Source organism: Benincasa hispida, chromosome 12 (genome assembly GCF_027475165.1).
Source record: "Benincasa hispida cultivar pf3 chromosome 12, pf3_genome.v1.1, whole genome shotgun sequence".
Lineage (NCBI taxonomy): Eukaryota > Viridiplantae > Streptophyta > Magnoliopsida > Cucurbitales > Cucurbitaceae > Benincasa > Benincasa hispida.
The window spans coordinates 19,068,514-19,089,050 of NC_143489.1; the positions used below are offsets into that span (position 1 = coordinate 19,068,514).

General features: G+C 37.4%; 1 protein-coding gene across 3 annotated transcripts in view; it reads right to left on the reverse strand.

Annotated features, from left to right (window-relative positions):
- Nucleotides 1-981: 981 nt before the first annotated feature.
- FU (kinase family with ARM repeat domain-containing protein) overlaps nucleotides 982-20,537 on the reverse strand; it is a 32,745-nt gene continuing 13,189 nt past the window's right edge. For all 3 annotated transcript variants that reach the window (XM_039018659.2, XM_090308741.1, XM_039018658.2), the window contains 15 exons: nucleotides 16,357-16,429; nucleotides 16,202-16,270; nucleotides 16,025-16,105; nucleotides 15,179-15,275; nucleotides 14,950-15,099; nucleotides 8,764-8,902; nucleotides 7,710-7,881; nucleotides 6,799-6,897; nucleotides 6,180-6,719; nucleotides 4,919-6,073; nucleotides 4,444-4,677; nucleotides 3,131-3,274; nucleotides 2,914-2,994; nucleotides 2,411-2,599; nucleotides 982-1,586 (listed from right to left, as the gene is read on the reverse strand). In XM_039018659.2, coding sequence (XP_038874587.1) covers nucleotides 1,341-1,586; nucleotides 2,411-2,599; nucleotides 2,914-2,994; nucleotides 3,131-3,274; nucleotides 4,444-4,677; nucleotides 4,919-6,073; nucleotides 6,180-6,719; nucleotides 6,799-6,897; nucleotides 7,710-7,881; nucleotides 8,764-8,902; nucleotides 14,950-15,099; nucleotides 15,179-15,275; nucleotides 16,025-16,105; nucleotides 16,202-16,270; nucleotides 16,357-16,429 — 3,469 coding nt within the window. In that variant the 3' untranslated portion in view covers nucleotides 982-1,340. The remainder of the gene's footprint in view (nucleotides 1,587-2,410; nucleotides 2,600-2,913; nucleotides 2,995-3,130; nucleotides 3,275-4,443; nucleotides 4,678-4,918; nucleotides 6,074-6,179; nucleotides 6,720-6,798; nucleotides 6,898-7,709; nucleotides 7,882-8,763; nucleotides 8,903-14,949; nucleotides 15,100-15,178; nucleotides 15,276-16,024; nucleotides 16,106-16,201; nucleotides 16,271-16,356; nucleotides 16,430-20,537) is intronic.

Here is a 20,537-nt window from a genome sequence, read left to right on the forward strand (position 1 = left end):
GGTTGTAGTATACATCATCATACGTCTAAACATGAAACGTGAAGCAAACGAATTATATTGCAAAATATCACAATTGTAATTTGTAAGTAACCTAAATGGAAATTAGGCTGGTATAATGAACATTAATTTGCAAAAAAAAATATATAGTTTTTTTTTCCCTTCTTTTTGTAAGTACAATTGAGATTAGGAGAATCAAACCACGAGGTTCTGAATTGCTAATATATCCATTCATCAATTGAGTTATACTTATTTTGGCAAAATAATATGTAGTTAATGAAAAATTTACATATGATAACATAATCTAATAATAGAAAAAATCAAAACCAATAAGCTCGTTGACATATAAAAATATCAAATAAGTCAAGAGAAAGTAAAAGTCAAAATGCACATAACTCAATCCACATATAGATGTATTAACAACTAAGAGATCTATATTTCGAACCACTACCCCTATTAGTACAAAAAGAAATTGAAAGTAAAAATTTGCAGGAAATCGAGTCAATCTAAAGCTAATTTTTTAAAAAATAAATATTGACATGTGTGAAATATGTTAAGAAACAGGCTATTTAGTATAATTTCCAAAAAGATAAAATCAAATAAAAAATAAAAAGTTTAAACAAGGAAAAGTTTCCCCATAATTAAAAGAATAATAACACTCCATTTTTTCGTTTTTTTCTTAGACATTTTGATTGAAAATACAATAAGTGGCATGGTAAGAAGCTAGGCCACTCTACTCTTGGTGATTTTTTAAACCAAATTAGTTGGTTTCATTTGATCAAGTTTCGAAACCTGAATTAATAATAAACCTCAAAACTGATTAGGAACCTTACTAGAAACAACTACAAAAAGAAATAATGAGACTTTCTAGCACAAAATCTCCAGAAAGGCAACTACAACCCAAACAAATTGGTTTAGATTTGAGTTGGATTCAATCAATGGTGTTGAAAATGTCTATCTCTACTCTACCCATTCAGAATCAGCTTTTAGCCACCCAAAATCAATGCGATTAATCATATGCTAAAAACTTATCTGAGATAAGTCTAAGGTGATTCACAAGACCATACTTTTCCTAACAAGAAAAAACATTTAACAAACATACCCAATCGACTAGTCTCTAACAGGCAACTTTGTTACAAATGTGTCTTCCCTTCCTCACATTGCACAACTACGAGTGGAATCAAGGCTAAAAATAGTTATAAGAGTACCTATACTATACAGACTGTACATTCAAGCTATGGCTCGATAGACGCATAAAGAATATAACTGACCTTTACACTGTAAGCTTCAGCTTCAAGCATTCTTGTAAGCTTTAAAGAGATGGCAAGGAGATTGGTAGAAGTTCAAGTTTCAGCAACTTTGCTGACAATTACAGAGGCATATTTGGCGATTATTGACTCTGGGGATTGCCGAAGCTGCCCAATCACAGGAAATAGTTTTGATGAAAGAAGGAACTGTCGGCAGGGAGCGTGTGCGCACATCTTTGCCAAGGAAAACAAGGCTATCTTGAGAGGAGACTCATTTGCTGCATCTTTTCTGCTTGGATTCAAGGCTACTGCCGAACAGTCAGCCACCAACTTCAACAAAGCCTGTATAATTCCGTTGTGAATCATTTACAGGTCAGGAAGAGAAATGAGTGGAACTATAGCTCTGAAATGACTATATTTATCAGTAAACCAGAGTATTGATATATCATAATTTCATTGAAAGTCTGGCTCTATTGACAACAATGCTCTTCCATAAACATCAGAAGAATTTGTGTTTCAAAGCACTAAGAAAACAAAATGAATAAATGATGTCAAAGTCCAGGTAGGTTTACTTAAAATTAGATCAATAACAAAAGTTCCCCATGTAATTGGAGGCAACATTTCCATCGAGCCTGTAAAAATGATGTGATTTGAAAGATTACTTGATTTGAATAATGTGGAAACCCCCAAAACATCAAATTCCGAGGGAGATTGACTTGTGTTTTCATAATCGCTATTCTTCTTTTTTAGGTTATTTGAAACATTATAGGCACAATGGTCCTATGGCTAAAATGTGAAATTTTAACCAAAATCCAGCAAAATCAGTCTTAATTTGGATTTGCAAGATGGGTTTTTTTTCTTTTTGTCAAATTTTCAACCAGGATCCAACTCTGACACATGTACATATTTCAAACTTCTACAAACTTAAACGAATTACGTACTCTTAAAGTTGGAAGATTTGGGTAAATACACAAATTCATTGACTATTAAGTTCATAAAATATCTTTAAATAGGTCTAGTCAATGCAATCTTGAGAAAACTTTTGAATTTGGCTCTTTCAATTTCCAAGTTTTATACTCTACTTGTAGCAAGGACGGCAACTTTATTAGGAGGAAAGTAAACAATAAAACAAAGGTATAAATAGACTAATTAAAAGCTTTGCAGACCTGCATCGCCCCTCTGGAAACGACATCCTCGCAGAGCATGCTGGAGTTGCGAACAAGGTTACTTAGTGCACCTGCTGCATTTGCTTTTGTTTTGTCTTCCTCCGATGATACCAATAAATTTGCTAGCTGAGGTATTGATCTCCTGAGTTCTCCATACAACGTATCATCATGGTAGGCAGCATTTCCAATCTGAAGAAAAGCTTACGTTGCTCTTACATAGCTTACGTTGGATCACTGTATCAAGTTTTAAAACTAAAGTACTCTAGGGATTTTAGGTAAAAGATAAAAATATGTGGTTTTGGTTCAAGAATGGGAGAGAAGAAAACAGAAATATTAAATTAAATTTCTAAGATAAAAATGTGTACGCCAAAGTTCAGTGTTTCAAACACACTAGCAATTAATGAGTAAAGAAAGTGCATTTACAAATTTCAAATGAAGATATTAAAAGGATTTCAGCCCTATTAAAAAGCTAATAGAGAGTATTCGAAAGGAATAAAACTTACAGCAAAGCATGCAAACTTCCTCGTCCGTTTGTCCGCATCAGAGCATCTATCAATTAGAAGATTGATTATTTCATATCTTGCCTGCAAGTTTCACATAATAGGTTGAATATATTTGAAACAAAGGGTGACACAATTAAATAAAAGTCCACAAAGGGTTGAATATAAGTCCACAGAACACAACCACAAAGGTAATAGTAATCTGCTTCTCAAAACGTACCAAGGAACCATAAAAGTAAGAACTATGCCTACACATATTTCCCAGGGCACTGCAAGCCTTTGCACGTATATTTGGATCTTCATGTGCAAGGAATTCCTTTAGGAACTCCAAAATAGATGCTCCATTGATGTATTCGTAAAATGCCTACAATGCAAAAGTCATCAACATTGTCAAACAGGAGGTTTTCAGATCAACCACCAATGTTGAAAAGTATCATATCAAGTATTATTCAATAGGATCCCAAGGTAAACTATTGATCAGTCACGCCTGAAAGACTTAAATTTTTACAAAAACCCTATTTTAAAGTATTTAGCGGAGCCACAAGGACAGTATGAAAGAAAAATCTTTTACCTAAAAAAACATCAAGTTATACATAGTGGGAAAGAAAGATGTTTGTCAATCAGGGACCTTCCTAGAGTGGATGTATTTTATATATCATAATTGCTTTCTGTTAAATCACCGATCAACCTAATACGGTAAAGTTAATCTTTTATCAATACTTTAACATTCTCCATCATTTATGGGATTGAAAATTTACAAGAGATCCAAGAAGTGAATATTAATATTAATTGAGAAGAAAATAACATTAGAGAGATCTAAACACAAGATATCTTCCTCTAATATTATATTAAATTACTAATCAAACCAAAAGCTTAAGCTAATGGGCAACAGTAGATTTAACCATCATCAACACTTTGACACTTTCTTTAATATATGAATTATGACGTTTATAAGAGATGATCCCAATTTCTGCCATTATTATGATATTCCAATCAAATTGGTACTACCATTTCATCTGGCATGCATAATTTTTATTTTCCAATGGTGATGGTCGGCCCCAGAAGGGGGCCACAACCAATAATGTGGGACTACTGACATGGTTAAAGCTTATGTTATACTATTCTCTAGGTAACATCTTACTTAATTGGAAACCCTTTTTCCGTTGGGGGAGGGGGTGTTGTAGGCTCGATTTTTTGTTTGCTCTTGTATTCTTTCATTTTTTTTTTTTTTCCAATGAAAGTGGTTGTTAAAAAAAACATTTGTTGCAACCAAAAGTATGCCTAGAAGTTGATTTCTTATTTTTGCAAGATTCTGCTAACCTGACTCACCCAGCCCCTTCTAACAACAACCATGCACCTCAAGCATAGATTATTAAGAGCGGCTGATTTCTTTGAATTAAGGTCCCCTTAAGTGGGCTTTGCTATGAAACACACCTAGACCCAGGCCTATGAACACTTCAAAAGAGTGGCCAACATCATAGAATCAGGATGTTAGCATGTACTGGAGCACCAAAAATGAATAAAGATACTAACCTTATCCATACGTGCTAGATCAGATATAATCATTAAGATATCCAGTAAAATCTCCTTTGCATTTGAAGTGTGGAGCAGCCGTCTCATCCTGTTTGCATCCAATAGACCTTTACCTACAAGTTGAACAGCCAGAGGTCGATGACTGATCATTTTAGCAAGAAAGGCAACAGGCCTTCCAATATCCTTGAACTCCGAATAGTCCAAACATCGAATGACAATACCAGGCACTCCCACCTAAAAAATTAACAAGAAATAAATATAAATATTCTCAATATTGGATGGGATTTTTTTTTATCAATATACTTCTTCTGGTAGAACAACAAAGTGAAGAATCAGGAATGCTGAATGAGTTTTTTTTTTTTTTTCTCCAAACAATGTATTTTTCCAATGCAACAAAAAATACTACAGTAGACCAGGCATCACCTCAAATTTCAAATATGAAACCAATTTTCAAAAACAATGTGCAAGATCTAACCTCTATAAGAATTTTAATATATTTTCCCAAGTCGTCCTCTATAGCTTTCACCAGATCCTTGTCATCCATGCAAACTCTCCCCCCTGGTGAACCCATGTTGAGAAGGAACCCACTGTTCACAGAAGCAGTGGCAGACGGCAAGCCTGGAGCATTTTGTACAGCAACAAAAGGAAATGCAAGAAGATCAATTACCACGTTTATTATGTCTCTGACTCCACTCTTGCCTCCACCTGGCCCAGCCCAACTCTTAACAAGCTTGAGATGAGCATCAGATATCAAGTCAGACATGAGCTTGACATTATCATTCCTAATCAAAATCTGACGGAAAGTTAAAGACCCGCCTAAAAGACAATGTGATATTGATGAAACTGTCCATGCAAGCCCAATAGGTGACAACCCAACTTGATCGTTCTTGATATCCATTCCTTGAGGAGCACTTGAACCATTTTTGGCTAGCATAACAAGCAAGTAAGGTATATTACTAGCACACAACTGTTGAACAGCTAAAGGTCCACCCCACCTCAGCCTAGCCTCTAATAAGCCAACACATCCATCCATGCAGCCATGCCAGTGTGAAAGGAATTGACGAAAGTCATTTGTATGTCCATCATTGCTACCTAGTGATGAAATTTTGAGATAATCGCATAGTGTTGCCGTTCTGGGAATTAGAGGAATAGACATTTCAGACACTGAAGACTCAACTGAAGCTCCAATTTCAAGCGAGAGAATGGATGCAAGAGCCAACATGCCAGATGCACAATGAGGTAAAACAGTATTCCTTATCTTATCATCAGAAGAAAAACTATGGGCAAGGACTGTAAGTCGTGAGAGCTGTCTTTTTGGAGAGGTGGTCAACATAAATAATGCAGAATTTCTCCCCATTGCCTTTAAACATTGAGCAACTGTAGCTAGAAGGAGGCATGAATGCATAACCAAGGAAGAAGGATTGACTAGTTTGCACTTCAAGTTACTAATATCACCTGTTTGTGAATCTTTATTTGAAACTGAAATACATAAAGATAATACATTGAATGCTTCTGCTACTATAGTACCATCCCCTCCGCCACTTACAACAGTAGTTACCGGTAGAGAACTTGGCAAACCACAAAGAACGCCTGGAACTATTGCATTATGCAGGCAGCATCTGAGGAGAATCTACAATATAAAGGTAATGTACCTAAAATTCTCTCTTGTTTAAGTAAAAGAAACCTAAAAATATGTTCATCACAACTAAAGGCTCTAAAATATTTGACATAGATACCTGAATACAAGAAGACAAGGCAGCTTCATGTCGTTGATGGAGGCAATAGTAAATAGAAACCTGTATTGCATTTGATCTAAGAAATGCCCTGGTCACTGCATCAACAACTTTTGTAGAATCTGATCCCTGTAAGGATCCCTTTTCATGATCCCTAATGTCGAGCCGGAGTAGAGAATGACTTCTAAAAGCATTCAGGGGAAATAAATAAGTGTTCTCCTTCACAAAAAGAATTTCGAATGACTCTATCAATGACCAAAGAGCTCTACAAGCTTCACAAGCAGCTCGCAGTAGAGTCGAAGAACCTGAAATAAGGCTTGCTCCTGAAGTAGCCAAGCAGAGACACAATTGGTCTACCAGACCAGATGTCTTGGCATGATCCAAAATTTTTCTCAATATTTCATTAGGAGCGCAAACTACCTCAGGACCTGAACCGGAAGAAGATGCTTTAAGACCTTGAGCTACTTTAGATAACAGAACAGCAACACAAGCAGTGGATTCACACACAACTTCTCCAGATAAATCTCCACTAGAACATATAACCTACAAATTTAACAAAATTAGAGAATTGAAAGCAACTGAGTTACTATTTAAGCATTAATATTCATTGAATAACATAAACCTGGGAGAATATTTCTGCCAAGGTGACCCAGTGTCTAAAGCTCAAGCTTCCCATGACACCTCCAGACTTACTCACCAATGTTCTAACAATTGAAAAACTCTGCAATCAAAAGCAATTTAAGTTAATTGACCCTGCTTTAGATTAGGAATGAAATACATATTTCTAAAGAAAAAGCTTAATTAAGACTACATGGCACAAATGGGTTTTAAAAAAAAATGAATAAAATCAATAAGTAAATCTACATGGCACAATGCATTTAACTAAATCATCATAAAAATGTTCTAGAAATCTAATTGTTATTCAAAATATAATTGTTAACATAAAGTTTGTTTAGTATTTAAGCAATTCCTAGATAGGTAAACAAAAAGATTCATATTCATTCTACACACCCTTATATCATTTGAGGAGCATAAATTGTAAGAAATTGCAGTATTGGCTTAGTTATGGAAGTATTCCGGTAATAGAAAGATGACCCTCAATAAAATATTTCTCGAAGTATTAAGTAATGGAGAGGCAACCCCTCTATAAAAGCACGCTAGCAAAAAAGAGAAGAAATTGTTTGTTTGAAAAATAAGAAAATTTGTAATGCATGTTGATGACAGAATTAAAGAATGGTAATAAATTTTATCAAAAGCAAACACTCGAGACTTCGAAGAGGCAATTGAATAGAATAGAACAAACCATCACCATCATTAAGATCCTAAAATTAGGAAATTTGCAATGCATGTTGATGACAGAATTAAAGAATGGTAATAAATTTTATCAAAAGCAAACACTCGAGACTTCAAAGAGGCAATTGAATAGATAGAACAAACCATCACCATCATTAAGATCCTAAAATTAGGTCATCTAAACATGCAATGAATAGATGGAGATCTAACTAGCTCAAATGAAACTTCAAAGAAATATACCTTTATTATCAAATCATTAACTTCAACCGATTTCAGGTTTACAATAATGCTAGTGAAAACAAGAAGTTCATGTGTAACTTCTTCAAATTGCCCAGTGCATTGAATGACTCCAGCAGCTACTAAGTTTGAAAGGATTCTCAATGATTGGCTTGAACTAAGTACAGCTTGCTCCCTGATAAGATTTAAAACAGAAAAATAGACTGAATTAGGAGAATGAAAAGTTGCAACAAAAAGATTTGCTAACATAATGTCATAACATAAAATAGAAGCAAGACTACCATGAAACTATAATTGAAAAGTGATACCATTGTTATTAGACCCAAAGACCAAGACAACCTCCCCACCAAATCAAGTGGGAACCACATCCTCCTCAACACCTTCCCCAGAAGAAATTTTTTCCAGATTTTTGCTAACAGAAACCAAGAACCTAATCAAAGATAAGAAACCAAAATCCCACATCACCCACACTCTTCTCTGCAACTGTTGAGCTAAACTCGCATATCTTCCTTTCAACCCTCAGGACAAGTGGTTTCCCGCCTAATCTACGGTATTCTTTTAGTTTCCTCTCTCTCTTTTTTATCACCCACACTCTTATAGCTGAACGGCATCTCTTTAATTATCCCCAATTAGAACTTTATTTTCAGATTTCTTTAGCATATTCTGTCCCATCAATGAAATAGTTTCCATTGCCTATCAAAGAAAATGGGCACTATCTACACACTGCAAAATATAACTCGGAATTTACTATTTAAGATACTCTGAACAAAGGAAATAAGTCAAATTAGAAAAATTGGAAGTTGTGCCCCGATATGACATTTTTCATTCCCTCATTGCGGTGAAACCCAGCAAAGCAGACAATTTAATAACAAACAGTATCCTAAAATTTAAGAAAGCTTTTATTGAGAGAGAATATATAAGAATGATGTACATCCCAATAATTGACCTAATTTGAGGCATTAATCCTCTTACTCAAAAGATCAATATTGAATAAACACAGAAAACATGAAAACATGAAAATTTGGAGTAAAATGATAGAGAATTTATGTTGCATAACCTGCAAAAATTTTGGGACATTTCAGACCATTTTTGTAATTGTCGCAAAATGTGGCTTAATGCTTCAGTATCTTGGCTAATAACTTGTGCACCTTTCACAGTGCGCGAGTTATCTTCCAATTTGTCCAATGTCTGACAACCTGAATAAAAATAGTAAATACAAACAAATCCACTTAAACAACATTTATTTTAGTTGATTCAAAGAATGGAAACATACCAACAAAAGAACGCTCAACATGAAAACTAAAATTTTCAATAAAGAAAAATAAAATCATATGTATAGTAAGCATAAAAGATATTAATTATCAGCCGGATTTTATAAAGAAAAATCAGGATGAAGACAACCTGAAACAAAAACAAATGAAAAAACAAGATAAAGACAATGAAACAAAGACAAATATAAATCGATAGGTAAGAGAGGCTTGAGATTTATATCTATTGAAAAAATAGGGAAAAAAGAAGATAAGATTTAACGTGGAAAACCCTAGACCAGGAAAATTTTATTAATTTTTGTTACACCATACAAAGCACCTAGACTCAGATATAAATAGCTCAATGACAGAAACCCTAAAACAGTAGACACCATGTAAAAGACAAAAATGCCCTTAGGGCAAAACCAACATTTTCAACACTCCCCCTCAAGTTGCTAACACATGTGTCAAAATTCTGTCTTAGTAAACCTTTGATGAGAACACCAGCAATCTATTGACTTGAAGGAATATAAGAAATACAAATACTGCCACTGTCCAGTTTCTCTTTGATGAAGTGCCTGTCAATCTCCACATGTTTAGTTCTGTCGTGTTGTACAGGATTGTTGGCGATATTGATAGCAGTCTTATTATCACAGTAAAATTTCATGGGACCATGGACTATCCTGATTAAGATTAGACAACTTTTTTCAACCATATTTCTTCACATATTCCCAGGCTCATAGCTCTGTATTCTACTTCAGCATTACTCCTAGCAAAGACGCCTTGTTTCTTACTTCACTAGGTAACCAGATTTCCCCACACGAAGTTACAGTACCTCGAAGTGGAATTTCTATATGCGACAAATCCTGCCCAATTTGAGTCAGTGTAGACCTCAAAGCACCTTTTGTCATGCTTCCTGAACACCAAGCCTTTTCCAGGAGTAAACTTCAAATACCTCAGAATCCGGATAACAACCTCCACGTGTCTCTCATAAGGAGCCTATATAAACTACTGCATATGATATATCAGGTCTGGTCCGAGAAAGGTAAACAAAATGAAACTTCGACAGCATCTCCCAGCTTGCTATTAACTTCCCCAAGCGTATCTGCAGGTTTACACCCAATCATTCCTGTTTCTTTAGAGTATACTTCCGTTGAGAAACAAATTTTCCTTCTTTTGATCTCGCTACTTTCATCCCAAGAAAATTCCTCATACTACCAAGGTCTTTGATCTCAAATTCATCTGCCATCCTCTGTTTTAACTTGACAATCTCAATAAAATGATATCATCAACATAGACAATTAGAACAGCTACCTTCCCTGATGTCGATCTCTTAGTAAACAAGGTATGATCAGAATGCCCTTGGACAAACCCTTGGGATTCAACAAAAATAGTGAATCTATTGAACCAAGCTCTCGGAGACTGCTTTAAGCCATATAGATATTTCTTTAGTTTGCAAACTTGATTATTAAACCGTGCTTCAAAACCTGGAGGTGTGCTCATATAGACCTCTTCTTCTAACAAACCATTTAGGAATGCATTCTTTACATCCAGTTGATGTAAGGGGCAGTCTCTGTTTACGGAAATTGAAAGGAGAACTCGAATCGTGTTAAGCTTCGCCACTGGAAAGAAGGTTTCTGAGTAATCTACCCCATATGTCTGAGTAAACTCTTTTGCAACCAGTCTGGCCTTGTATCTTGATCAAGAGTTCCATCATATTTGTATTAACAATGAACACCCACTTTCACCCGACGGTTTTATGGCCTTTAGGAACAACCAAATCCCAAGTTTTATTTGTTTCAAGCACTCTCATTTCTTCTATAACTACAGCTCTCCATTTGGGAACTTCCATGGCCTTATGCACACTGCTTGGTATCATCACAGTATCCAGGTTGGTAGTAAAGGCCTTGAACCCCGAAGATAGATTACTGTAGGAAAAGAAACCCTGCATAGAATGTTTGATACATGATCTAGTTCCTTTTCGTAGGGCAATTGGCATATCAAGAGTAGCATACTCACCAGGTTTTTCTACCTGTTTATCAGTACAAGGCTGGTGGTGAGAACCACGCTCATCCTTCTATTGCATGCTTTCAGTTTTTTGTGTATCACCTAATAACTCATTACCATCACCAATCTTGACTTCATCCGAGTTCATCACATTAACTACATCACCCTCAACCACATCACCCCCAAGACACTCGTTATCATCAGAAGTAGAGGTACCTTGAGATGGTTCCGGTTTCTGACTCTTGGACAACTTTCGGTGGAGCAACAAGGGGAACTATTTCCTTTATAAGATTCTTCCTATACTAGGTTATCCAGGGCACCTATTTCATAGGAAGGACAGGATATGGTCTATAGGATCAGAATATGTGGATGTGTTAGCCTCTTCACTAGCAGTCTCCCCCTGAAGAGGACTAACGAGAAAAAAGGGTTTATCCTCGAGGAAAGTGGCGTCGATAGTGGCAAAGTACTTCTGGGAGGAAGGCTGAAAACACTTATAGCTCCATTGATGAAGTAGATATCCAGAAAACACACACTTCTGTGCATGAGGAGCGAACTTACTCTAGTGAGGGTCGTGAGATTATGAACAAAGACGGTACACACCTAAACACCCTAAAGGAACATCTGGGAAGAGACGAGTGGACAAGAACGACTTTTTAAAACACTCAAGGGGTGTTTGGAATTTAAGCACACGGGAGGACATTCGATTGATGAGGTGAACTGCAGTAAGTACAGCATCCCTCCATAGATATGAAGATAAGGACACAGGAAGCATGAGAGATCAAGCCACCTCAATAAGGTGCCGATTTTTCCGCTCAACCACCCCATTCTGCTGAGGAGTATAAGCACAAGAATTTTGATGGACGATATCCTTCGAAGTCAAAAACTCACGAAGAGTCTAATTAACAAACTCCCATCCATTGTCACTTCGAAGAATGGTTATTTTAGCATTAAACTGAGTTTCAACGGTAGTGTAAAATTATTGGAACACAGACGTCACTTCAAATTTGTCAGTAAGGAGAAACACCCATGTAAGACGGGTGTGAACGTCAATAAAGGTGACAAACCACCGTTTATCAAACACAGTCGTGACGTTAGACGGACTCCAAACATCACTATGTATCATCAAATGGAAAAGGTTGGGAAGGTTTATAAGGTTGAGAAGTAAAAGAGACCCTAGGTTGTTTCGCACGAATACAAACATCACAAGATAAAGAAGAAACATTCACATTACAAAATAAATGCAGTATTTCATATATTATGAAAGCTTGGATGTCCAAGTTAAAAGTGCCATAATAAATAATGTTTTCAGAAACAATAAAAAACGATAACAAGCTAATCCTAGACAAACTCCTAGAGGAAGTATCATCAGAAAGAAAATAGAGTCCCCTATCATGTCGGGCAGTGCCAATCATCGTTCCCGAGCTCAGGTCCTGAAACGAAACATCATCTGGTGAGAAAATAACTCTGCAGTTTAAATCTCTAGTTACTTTACTTATAGACAGCAAATTGTAAGAAATCTTCGGCACATGCAATACATTCCTGTAAAATCAATCCTTGAAACGGAGAGAAGTGACCTTTCCGAGCAACAAAAGCAAATGATCCATCTGCAATTCGAATTCTCTCATTTCCAGCACTTGGATAATAGGAGATGAATTGATCAGATGATCCAATTAAGAGATCAGTCGCTCCAGAGTCAAGTATCCATGATTCATTTAGATAAAGAAACTAAAGGCCTGAGAAAAGTATCTGATTAGACAACAGTGTCGATCCAAACAGTACCTAAATTAGCAGAACTAGTCACCTGGGATGCAGCATCAACAGTTTCACTTATGAGAGCACAGCTGGACTTAGACTTGTCATTTGATGGGTGATGTTTGCCATTTGGGGGTCGACTGTATAGTTTCCAGCATTGGTCCTTCATGAGCCACGATTTCTTGCAGTGCTCACATATCGGAAGAGACTTTCCATTCTACTTGTCACTATCAGATCCAAAGGACTTGACCCTAAAAGAAGCAGAGTCCATAGTAGAAACAACGGAACCATTCATAGCACTTGTCCTGCCCTCCTCTAATCGGACTTCAGAGCACATCTCTATAAGGGACGGTATCGGTCTTTGTCCCAGAATCCGACTCTGAACCGTGTCAAATCTCGAGTTCAAGCAAGCCAGGAAATCATAGACATGGTTAGCTTCCTCAATCTTTGAATACTAGACTCCGTCAACCGGGCAATTCCAGACAACTTCACGACAAAAGTCCATCTCTTGCCATAATAGAGACAATTTATTGAAGTAGGACTTCACATCCATGGTCCCTTACTTGCATTCATGGACTTGTTTCCGCAGCATATAAAGTCGTGAAGCGTTCTGCCTTTTCGAATACAAATGTCCCGAGCAGTAGCAGAATAAAGTCGGGGCTTTCCGATCTGAGGTTCCATGCTGTTTATCAATATCAAAAGGGGCTTTCCGCTTCCCCATTCCAGATCCGCTCCTAAGGGTCCCCAGGGTTTGGTCTTGGTATCTCCCCAATCAGATATCCGAATTTATGTCGCCCCTCGATGGCCATTTTAACAGATTGAGACCAGGAGAAATAATCCTGGCCGTTTAGTTTCTCTCCGATGGTTATCTCTGCAGAGATTCCCCCATAACCAGACAAAATATTCGCAGTAGGTAAAGTAGAGTAAGCAGTTACCAGGTTTTCCGAGTATAACGAAAGGCCAGAAGACAAATCTGGATGGGAATTTGTCGGATGATTCGTTGTGGTCCCACACTATGCCCCAAGTGCTGCAATCTATTGTTGGAGGCTAGCAATTTGTTGTTGAATTCCAACCAAAGTAAAGCCCAGTGGTCCAGGGTCTACCACGACTGATTGACCCACTTGGAACAGAGGCTGTAGGGTGCTGTCCGATAGGAACAGAAGAAGAATACTGACCAATAGGCACAGCATGCTAGGCGGCATGGATCTAAGGTTGGATCAGATATTGTAGGTCAGCGGTGTGGATCTGGTGTTCTGGACGAGTCGCAACTTGGAGGCCACTGGAGAAGACAGTCAAGCTCGTCGAATGCAGGACTGGAGCCGCGCTGGAAAAGGGGGCAGATGGGCTGAAGTTCGTCGAAAATCGAACCGGAGCCGCACTGAAAGAAGGGTCAGACGCCCTGGGATAACGCCTGAACGGATCGACACGCTGGAGATCGACGCTGTAACTCGTCGGCGAGCTGGCTTGGGTCGTCTGATCTGCAACCGACGGTGCGCTGGAGTTCTGAAGCGACATGATCGGCTGGTGCGCGAAGGCTGTGCTGATCTGCTCTCCAAACGGCGGCTGGATCTGGTGCGGCGCAGTTGAGCTAATCCCAAACAGCTGTTGTGACTGGATTGGGTTGAGAATCATCCGAAGGTATTGATTGATGGCGGCTTGAATTGTGGCGGTTGTTGATGCTTTTGCCATTGTTTCATCCTCTCCTAATGTTGCTGATTGAATTTCTTAAAGTGACCTAGGATTTCGTCACCTTGCTCTGATACCATATTGAAAAATAGGGAAGAAGAAAGAAGACAAGATTTAACGTGGAAAACCCTAGACCAAGGAGAAAAAACCACGATAGAGAAATTTTTATTAATTTTTATTATACCGTACAAAGCACCTAGACTCAGATATAAATAGCCCAATGACAGAAACCCTAAAACAGTAGACACCATGTAAAAAGACAAAAGCGCCCTTAGGGCAAAACCAACATTTTCAACAATATCAGCTATCACTTAGTAAAAGAACTGTGATATTTTCATATGCAAGCTTTAGTAGGATGTTAAGAGTACAAATCAACCTATAAGTAAACAAACCAAGAAGCAACAACAACAACTAGGTCCCAGGAAATTAGTGTTTCAAATAATACAAGACAAATTTTGTGGAATAAGAGATCTTTTGACCATTGGAACACAAAAAGATGAGCGTGTTCATTGCCTTAATAGTTTTAACTTACAAAACAAGTTGCTTCATACCTGAATGTTTAACATCATTGGGACTTACAAAACCTGGGAACTCCTCAAGATGGGAATTATTTCCCTTTAACGAGTTTGGATTGTTAAGTTGAGCATTAGGGGTGTTTACAGTGCTCTTCTCCTGGAAACCAGCTGGGGCATCAATTCTACCTTCGATATTGTAAAATGATGGTCAAATTTCAGTGGTTGATGAAGATGTTAATTCTAATAAGTATAGATGTGAACTTACCCCCAGGACTGGGAACATTTGAAGCAAGACTAGCATTTCCTTCTCCCCTCCAAGTTGGATTGCAACCTCTGGTTGTAACAGATGTAGCATGCAACTCCTGGAAACAGTTTTAGGATGTTATAGCTTTCGTAATTTCACATTCAAGCATCTATTAAAGATTTTACACAAAGAGACGTCTTATCATAATGACAAGGACCACTGTGTAATAGTAAAATGCTAGTTGGTAGTAGGTCAACCTCATCACCGGCTTGGCCCAACCCAAAGAATCAAAGGCCCAACCCCAAGCCCTAATTTGGATCGACCCGTCGAGCTAGCCTAAAAGCCCAATCCAATATAACAATATATTTTTTACATATAATTACTAATACTAATTAATAAATAATAATACCTTTAAAATTTTAAAAGGTCAATTCAACAACTAACTAAATTTCATCTACACATGCATGAAGGTTAAAACCAATAAATGAAGGGATTAAGTGCAAGGGTGGGTGGGAGTTGGTAAGTGAATATGATTTTAAAATCACTCTATAAATAAGTCTCTTCAAGGTTATTTTTAAATTTAAAATAAAAATTAATAATATAAAGAGTCAGTTCGAGCCCAATCCAAAGAGTCAGTCGAGCCCAATCCAATTTTGGCTCATCGAGCAAGGTCCATGGATTGAGCTATGGGCCTATGTATAAGAGGTTGGGTTGGCCCAAGTCTGGTACAATGTTAGTTGGCAGTGGCACAATTTTAATACTCTACATATGTCGTGTCTTGCCAAGATCTTGAAGCAAATGCATGATATACTGCTTCCCAGATCATATCTATAACCAAGTTGTTGTAACCAACAAGAAATTCATCACCTTCATTTCCAGCTCATCTGAAGTTTCTTTAACAAAAGGATGTTCCAGAAGTGCAGGCCATGTGAGTCGATTTTGAGGTACCTATCCCAAATTCAAGCACAAATCAAGTAAAAATGTGAAGTTGCAACACATTAGAAAACTGGTCAATTGAATCAGGCATTGAAACTTCAGAAGAACCTTGTTGAGCAGTCCTTTCAAAAAGGTCTTGAAACTTGAACTCATATTATCAGGATATTTAACTGGATCCTGGTTTATTGAATGTAAAATTAGCTAGCACTTTAAATATTTTGGAAAAAAAACATGGATAAATATTAAATCGTGAGATAGAATACCTTTACGATGTGCCGAATCAATGCATACACAGAGTTAGTGTAAAATGGTGGTTGGCCAACAAACAACTCATACCTGTTTCAGCCAGTATTCATTTTCCGTGAACTTAAAATGGTGTAGAGGCGAGGAAAACAAAATCACAGAATAAGGCACAGGTAATGTATAAGGTCATAAAATCCTTAAAGAAGGTGTTTTTACTAAAGTTTTCTACCAATGGATGGGTTTTCGATACATATTCCAACATTTTGTTTGTCATGGACTCATGAGAGAAGTGAAGCAACCAGTACCTAACCAATCCATGGAGTTTTAGAGCCATCTTAAAACTATAAAATTTTTCATTTTCCATGTGCATGGATAAGGGCCAGAGGGCCTATTGATTAAAAATTAATTTACAATTAATCTACACTACCTAAATATCATTCGTTATAAGTTAATTATTTTATTAAGTACCAACTTAATTTAATTGAATTAATATACTAAATCCTGATTAATTATTATATTTATTTTAATTAATTTTGATTGATTAAGTAGTTTAAATTTTATTTACTATTTTTTTTTTTTACTATTAAATATCAACTTTGATTCACTAATCAACAACTTAATTTTGTATTGACTTATTATACAAGTTAGTTAGAACTTCTTAAATTTTGTATGTTAATCTTTATAGAAGCAATTAATTCATTAAATGCACAATAATGGACAATACTCGAAAAAGATTCACATGCAAAACTAAATACAAATATCATCTCGTCACCAATAGCTAGTCCTAGCATGATATATACATGCAACCATAGGAACAAATAACCGCCTCTAGATGTTCAACATATTTAAAACGCAAGGTTTTCTGCCTTAAGTTGTTTCATACCATCATTCATCCCCATCAATATATACATGCAACCATAGGAACACAATTTGATTAGGCCTTCACAAGGGAGAATAACCGTGTAAACTATCAAGTTCCCAATAATTGTATTGTTGGGCATTTGATCACTATCTTCCATAAATATTGCATGAACGTCAACAAAATCAACGACGGAACTTGAAATTGGGAAATCCATCATTTGCCGTTATGAACCAATCTTCTACTTCCTAAGTACGGGAATTACCCCAAGTAGAAAACAAAGACTGCTTTTCTCCATTATGTATGGCTTTGTAATAAAATGCAGTATGTGAACGTGATAGACCTTGAGCTTAACCATAAAAGAATGCACAAGGACGATTGATGCAGTCTTGTAGTATCTTGGGTTAATCTTGTAGTATCTCGGGTTAATCTGGCATGTTTTTTGGGATATTTAGTCATTCTTAGGTTAATTAATTTTTACCGTGGGCCTTTATGTTTAGTTCTTTAAAGAGTTTTTATTTCGCGTTAATGCTTTAGAACCAATCTTGGTTATTCTGTTTTCTGTCCAGCAGATTAGTTAAAGTTTTTCTAACACTAATTAGTTGGTTAGTTGGTCTTAAGCTCTATAAATAGCTTGCTGTATTCATTTGCACAGATCAGTTTTTTAATAAAATTCACTTCCAGACTTCAGTTTCCATCAGAACTGGTACCAGAGCTCTTCGAGAAAGGGACTCTAATGGCAGGTAAGAAATCTACCACTGCTTCTGAGAAAGATAAGGCTGCAATGACATCCCCACCAGCTTTGTCTTCAACCCAACGCTTTCTGTTGGTTGAGAGAGGCCTTGAAAATATGGAAATTTCATGGCCACCATGGCTGCACACTTGGAAAGAATTCGCTTGCTGTATTCATTTGCACAGATCAGTTTTTTAATAAAATTCACTTCCAGACTTCAGTTTCTATCAGAACTGGTATCAGAGCTCTTCGAGAAAGGGACTCTAATGGCAGGTAAGAAATCTACCACTGCTTCTGAGAAAGATAAGGCTGCAATGACATCCCCACCAGCTTTGTCTTCAACCCGACGCTTTCTGTTGGTTGAGAGAGGCCTTGAAAATATGGAAATTTCATGGCCACCATGGCCGCACACTTGGAAAGAATTCGCTTGCTGTATTCATTTGCACAGATCAGTTTTTTAATAAAATTCACTTCCAGACTTCAGTTTCTATCAGAACTGGTATCAGAGCTCTTCGAGAAAGGGACTCTAATGGCAGGTAAGAAATCTACCACTGCTTCTGAGAAAGATAAGGCTGCAATGACATCCCCACCAGCTTTGTCTTCAACCCGACGCTTTCTGTTGGTTGAGAGAGGCCTTGAAAATATGGAAATTTCATGGCCACCATGGCTGCACACTTGGAAAGAATCGAATCAAGATTGGATCAAGTTCATCCACCAAATCAACCAAGAAACCAAGATATTGAACAACCTATAGGAGAACATCAGGAAGAAAACCCAGCAAAGATTGGACAGATTGTACAGCAGAGACAAGCCATCCTACAGATTGTACAGCAAAGAAATCACAGGGAACGAGATCCACCAAGAGAACAAGATTGGGATTCATCTAGCGAAGAAGAAGAATTTCTACACTGAGGCCTTCAACACGCAAAAAATCACAACTTCAGACGCCATGAAGGTTATGTACAAAACCATCAACCCAATTGGAACTCCAGCGATTACAAAATAAAGATTGATCTTCCAAGTTTTAATGGAAATCTTGAAGTAGAAGACTTTCTTGATTGGATCAAGAACGTCGAAAGCATCTTCGATTACATGAACACTCCCGAAGAAAAGAAAGTCAAGCTTGTAGCCTTGAAATTTGAAATTAAAGGGAGGTGCATCCACCTGGTGGGATCAATTACAAACAAACCGCAGAGCATTTGGAAAGAGGCCAATCAAACTTGGCCAAGAATGTCAAGCTACTCAAAGAGAACTTTCTGCCAATCAACTATGAGCATATACTCTTCAACCGTACCACCATTGCAAGCAAGGATCAAGGACAATGAGGGATTACACGGAAGAATTCCACAGATTGGGAGCTCGTTTGAATCTGTCCCATGGTGAAAGGTGTTGAAATATGATGTATTTGTCGTCCTAAGGGCACTTTAGTCCTTTTACTTTGTTTCTACAGCATGGTTTTTTCCTTAGTCTTTTTATATCTAAGTCTACGGTGTTGGGTATGTGACAAAAAATCAATAAAAATCTCTCTATTGTGATTTTTTCTCCTGGTCTAGGATTTTCTACAAAAAATTTTGTCTTCTTTCTTCTCCTTCTATTTTCAATATGGTATCAGAGCAAGGTGATGAAACCCTAGCTGCTATGGAAATTCAATCACCCTAGCCGGCAATGAAAATACATCAGAAGCAACCAATACCGCTACAATTCAGGCTGCTTCGACCGGTTTCTCCGATCCATCCTCAACCCTACGCAGTCACAACAGCTGATTGGAACCAGCCAAGCCACGTCAGAAGGGATCCCTCCAGCCGCATAGGTTCTTCCAGCCGTGCAAGGGATCGACAACATTCCTTCAACCGCACAGGTGATCGGTGCTGCCCAATCACACAAATCCACTGTTGGTCCTCTTGCCGTGCAGCCAATTGGGATCAGTAACACTTAGAGCCAACAGCCGGTCGCGCCTTTTTCCAACTTTGGCACCAGGTCCTTCGAGCCCCATCCGGGGCTGCCCACTCTATCCGACACCATCCCAACCATGCCACTCCAGTCGTTGTGATGTAAGAAGAATAGGGGTTAATTGGGTAATTAGATAATATTCTAGATTAATTCCATTTTTACTCCCACTTGTAGTAAAACATAGGAACTTTCCCCTCTGGTATGAAATACATTATTCATTCTAATAAAAGATCAACAATCTTGATTCTTGGAGAGAATTCTCTTCTTTTATCTCCTAGGCTACATCAATTTGGTATCAGAGCATCTGTCTGAGCCAATATTAACTGTCGCCAATGGAATTTCGGGAAACTCTTGATGACGTTGATCACAAGAGGGAGCTTCGTGAGTTGTGCTCGTTGCCAAACAACACACATCTAATTAGGGGAAACCCTTGAAATTCCAAGAAAGAAAGAAGAAACCAAAGATTTTTCAAGATTTTGCAAGAATGGACTATTACCGACCAAATATGGCGTCCAAGAAAAAATACAACAATTGGTATGGGCAGGAAAATCAAATTTACTTCGCAAAAGAGTGCTGGAATTTTGATTCAAGTGATTTTGAAGAAGAATTTCAACAATTTTGCCCATGCTCGATTTTCTCAAAGAACCTATCATTATCCA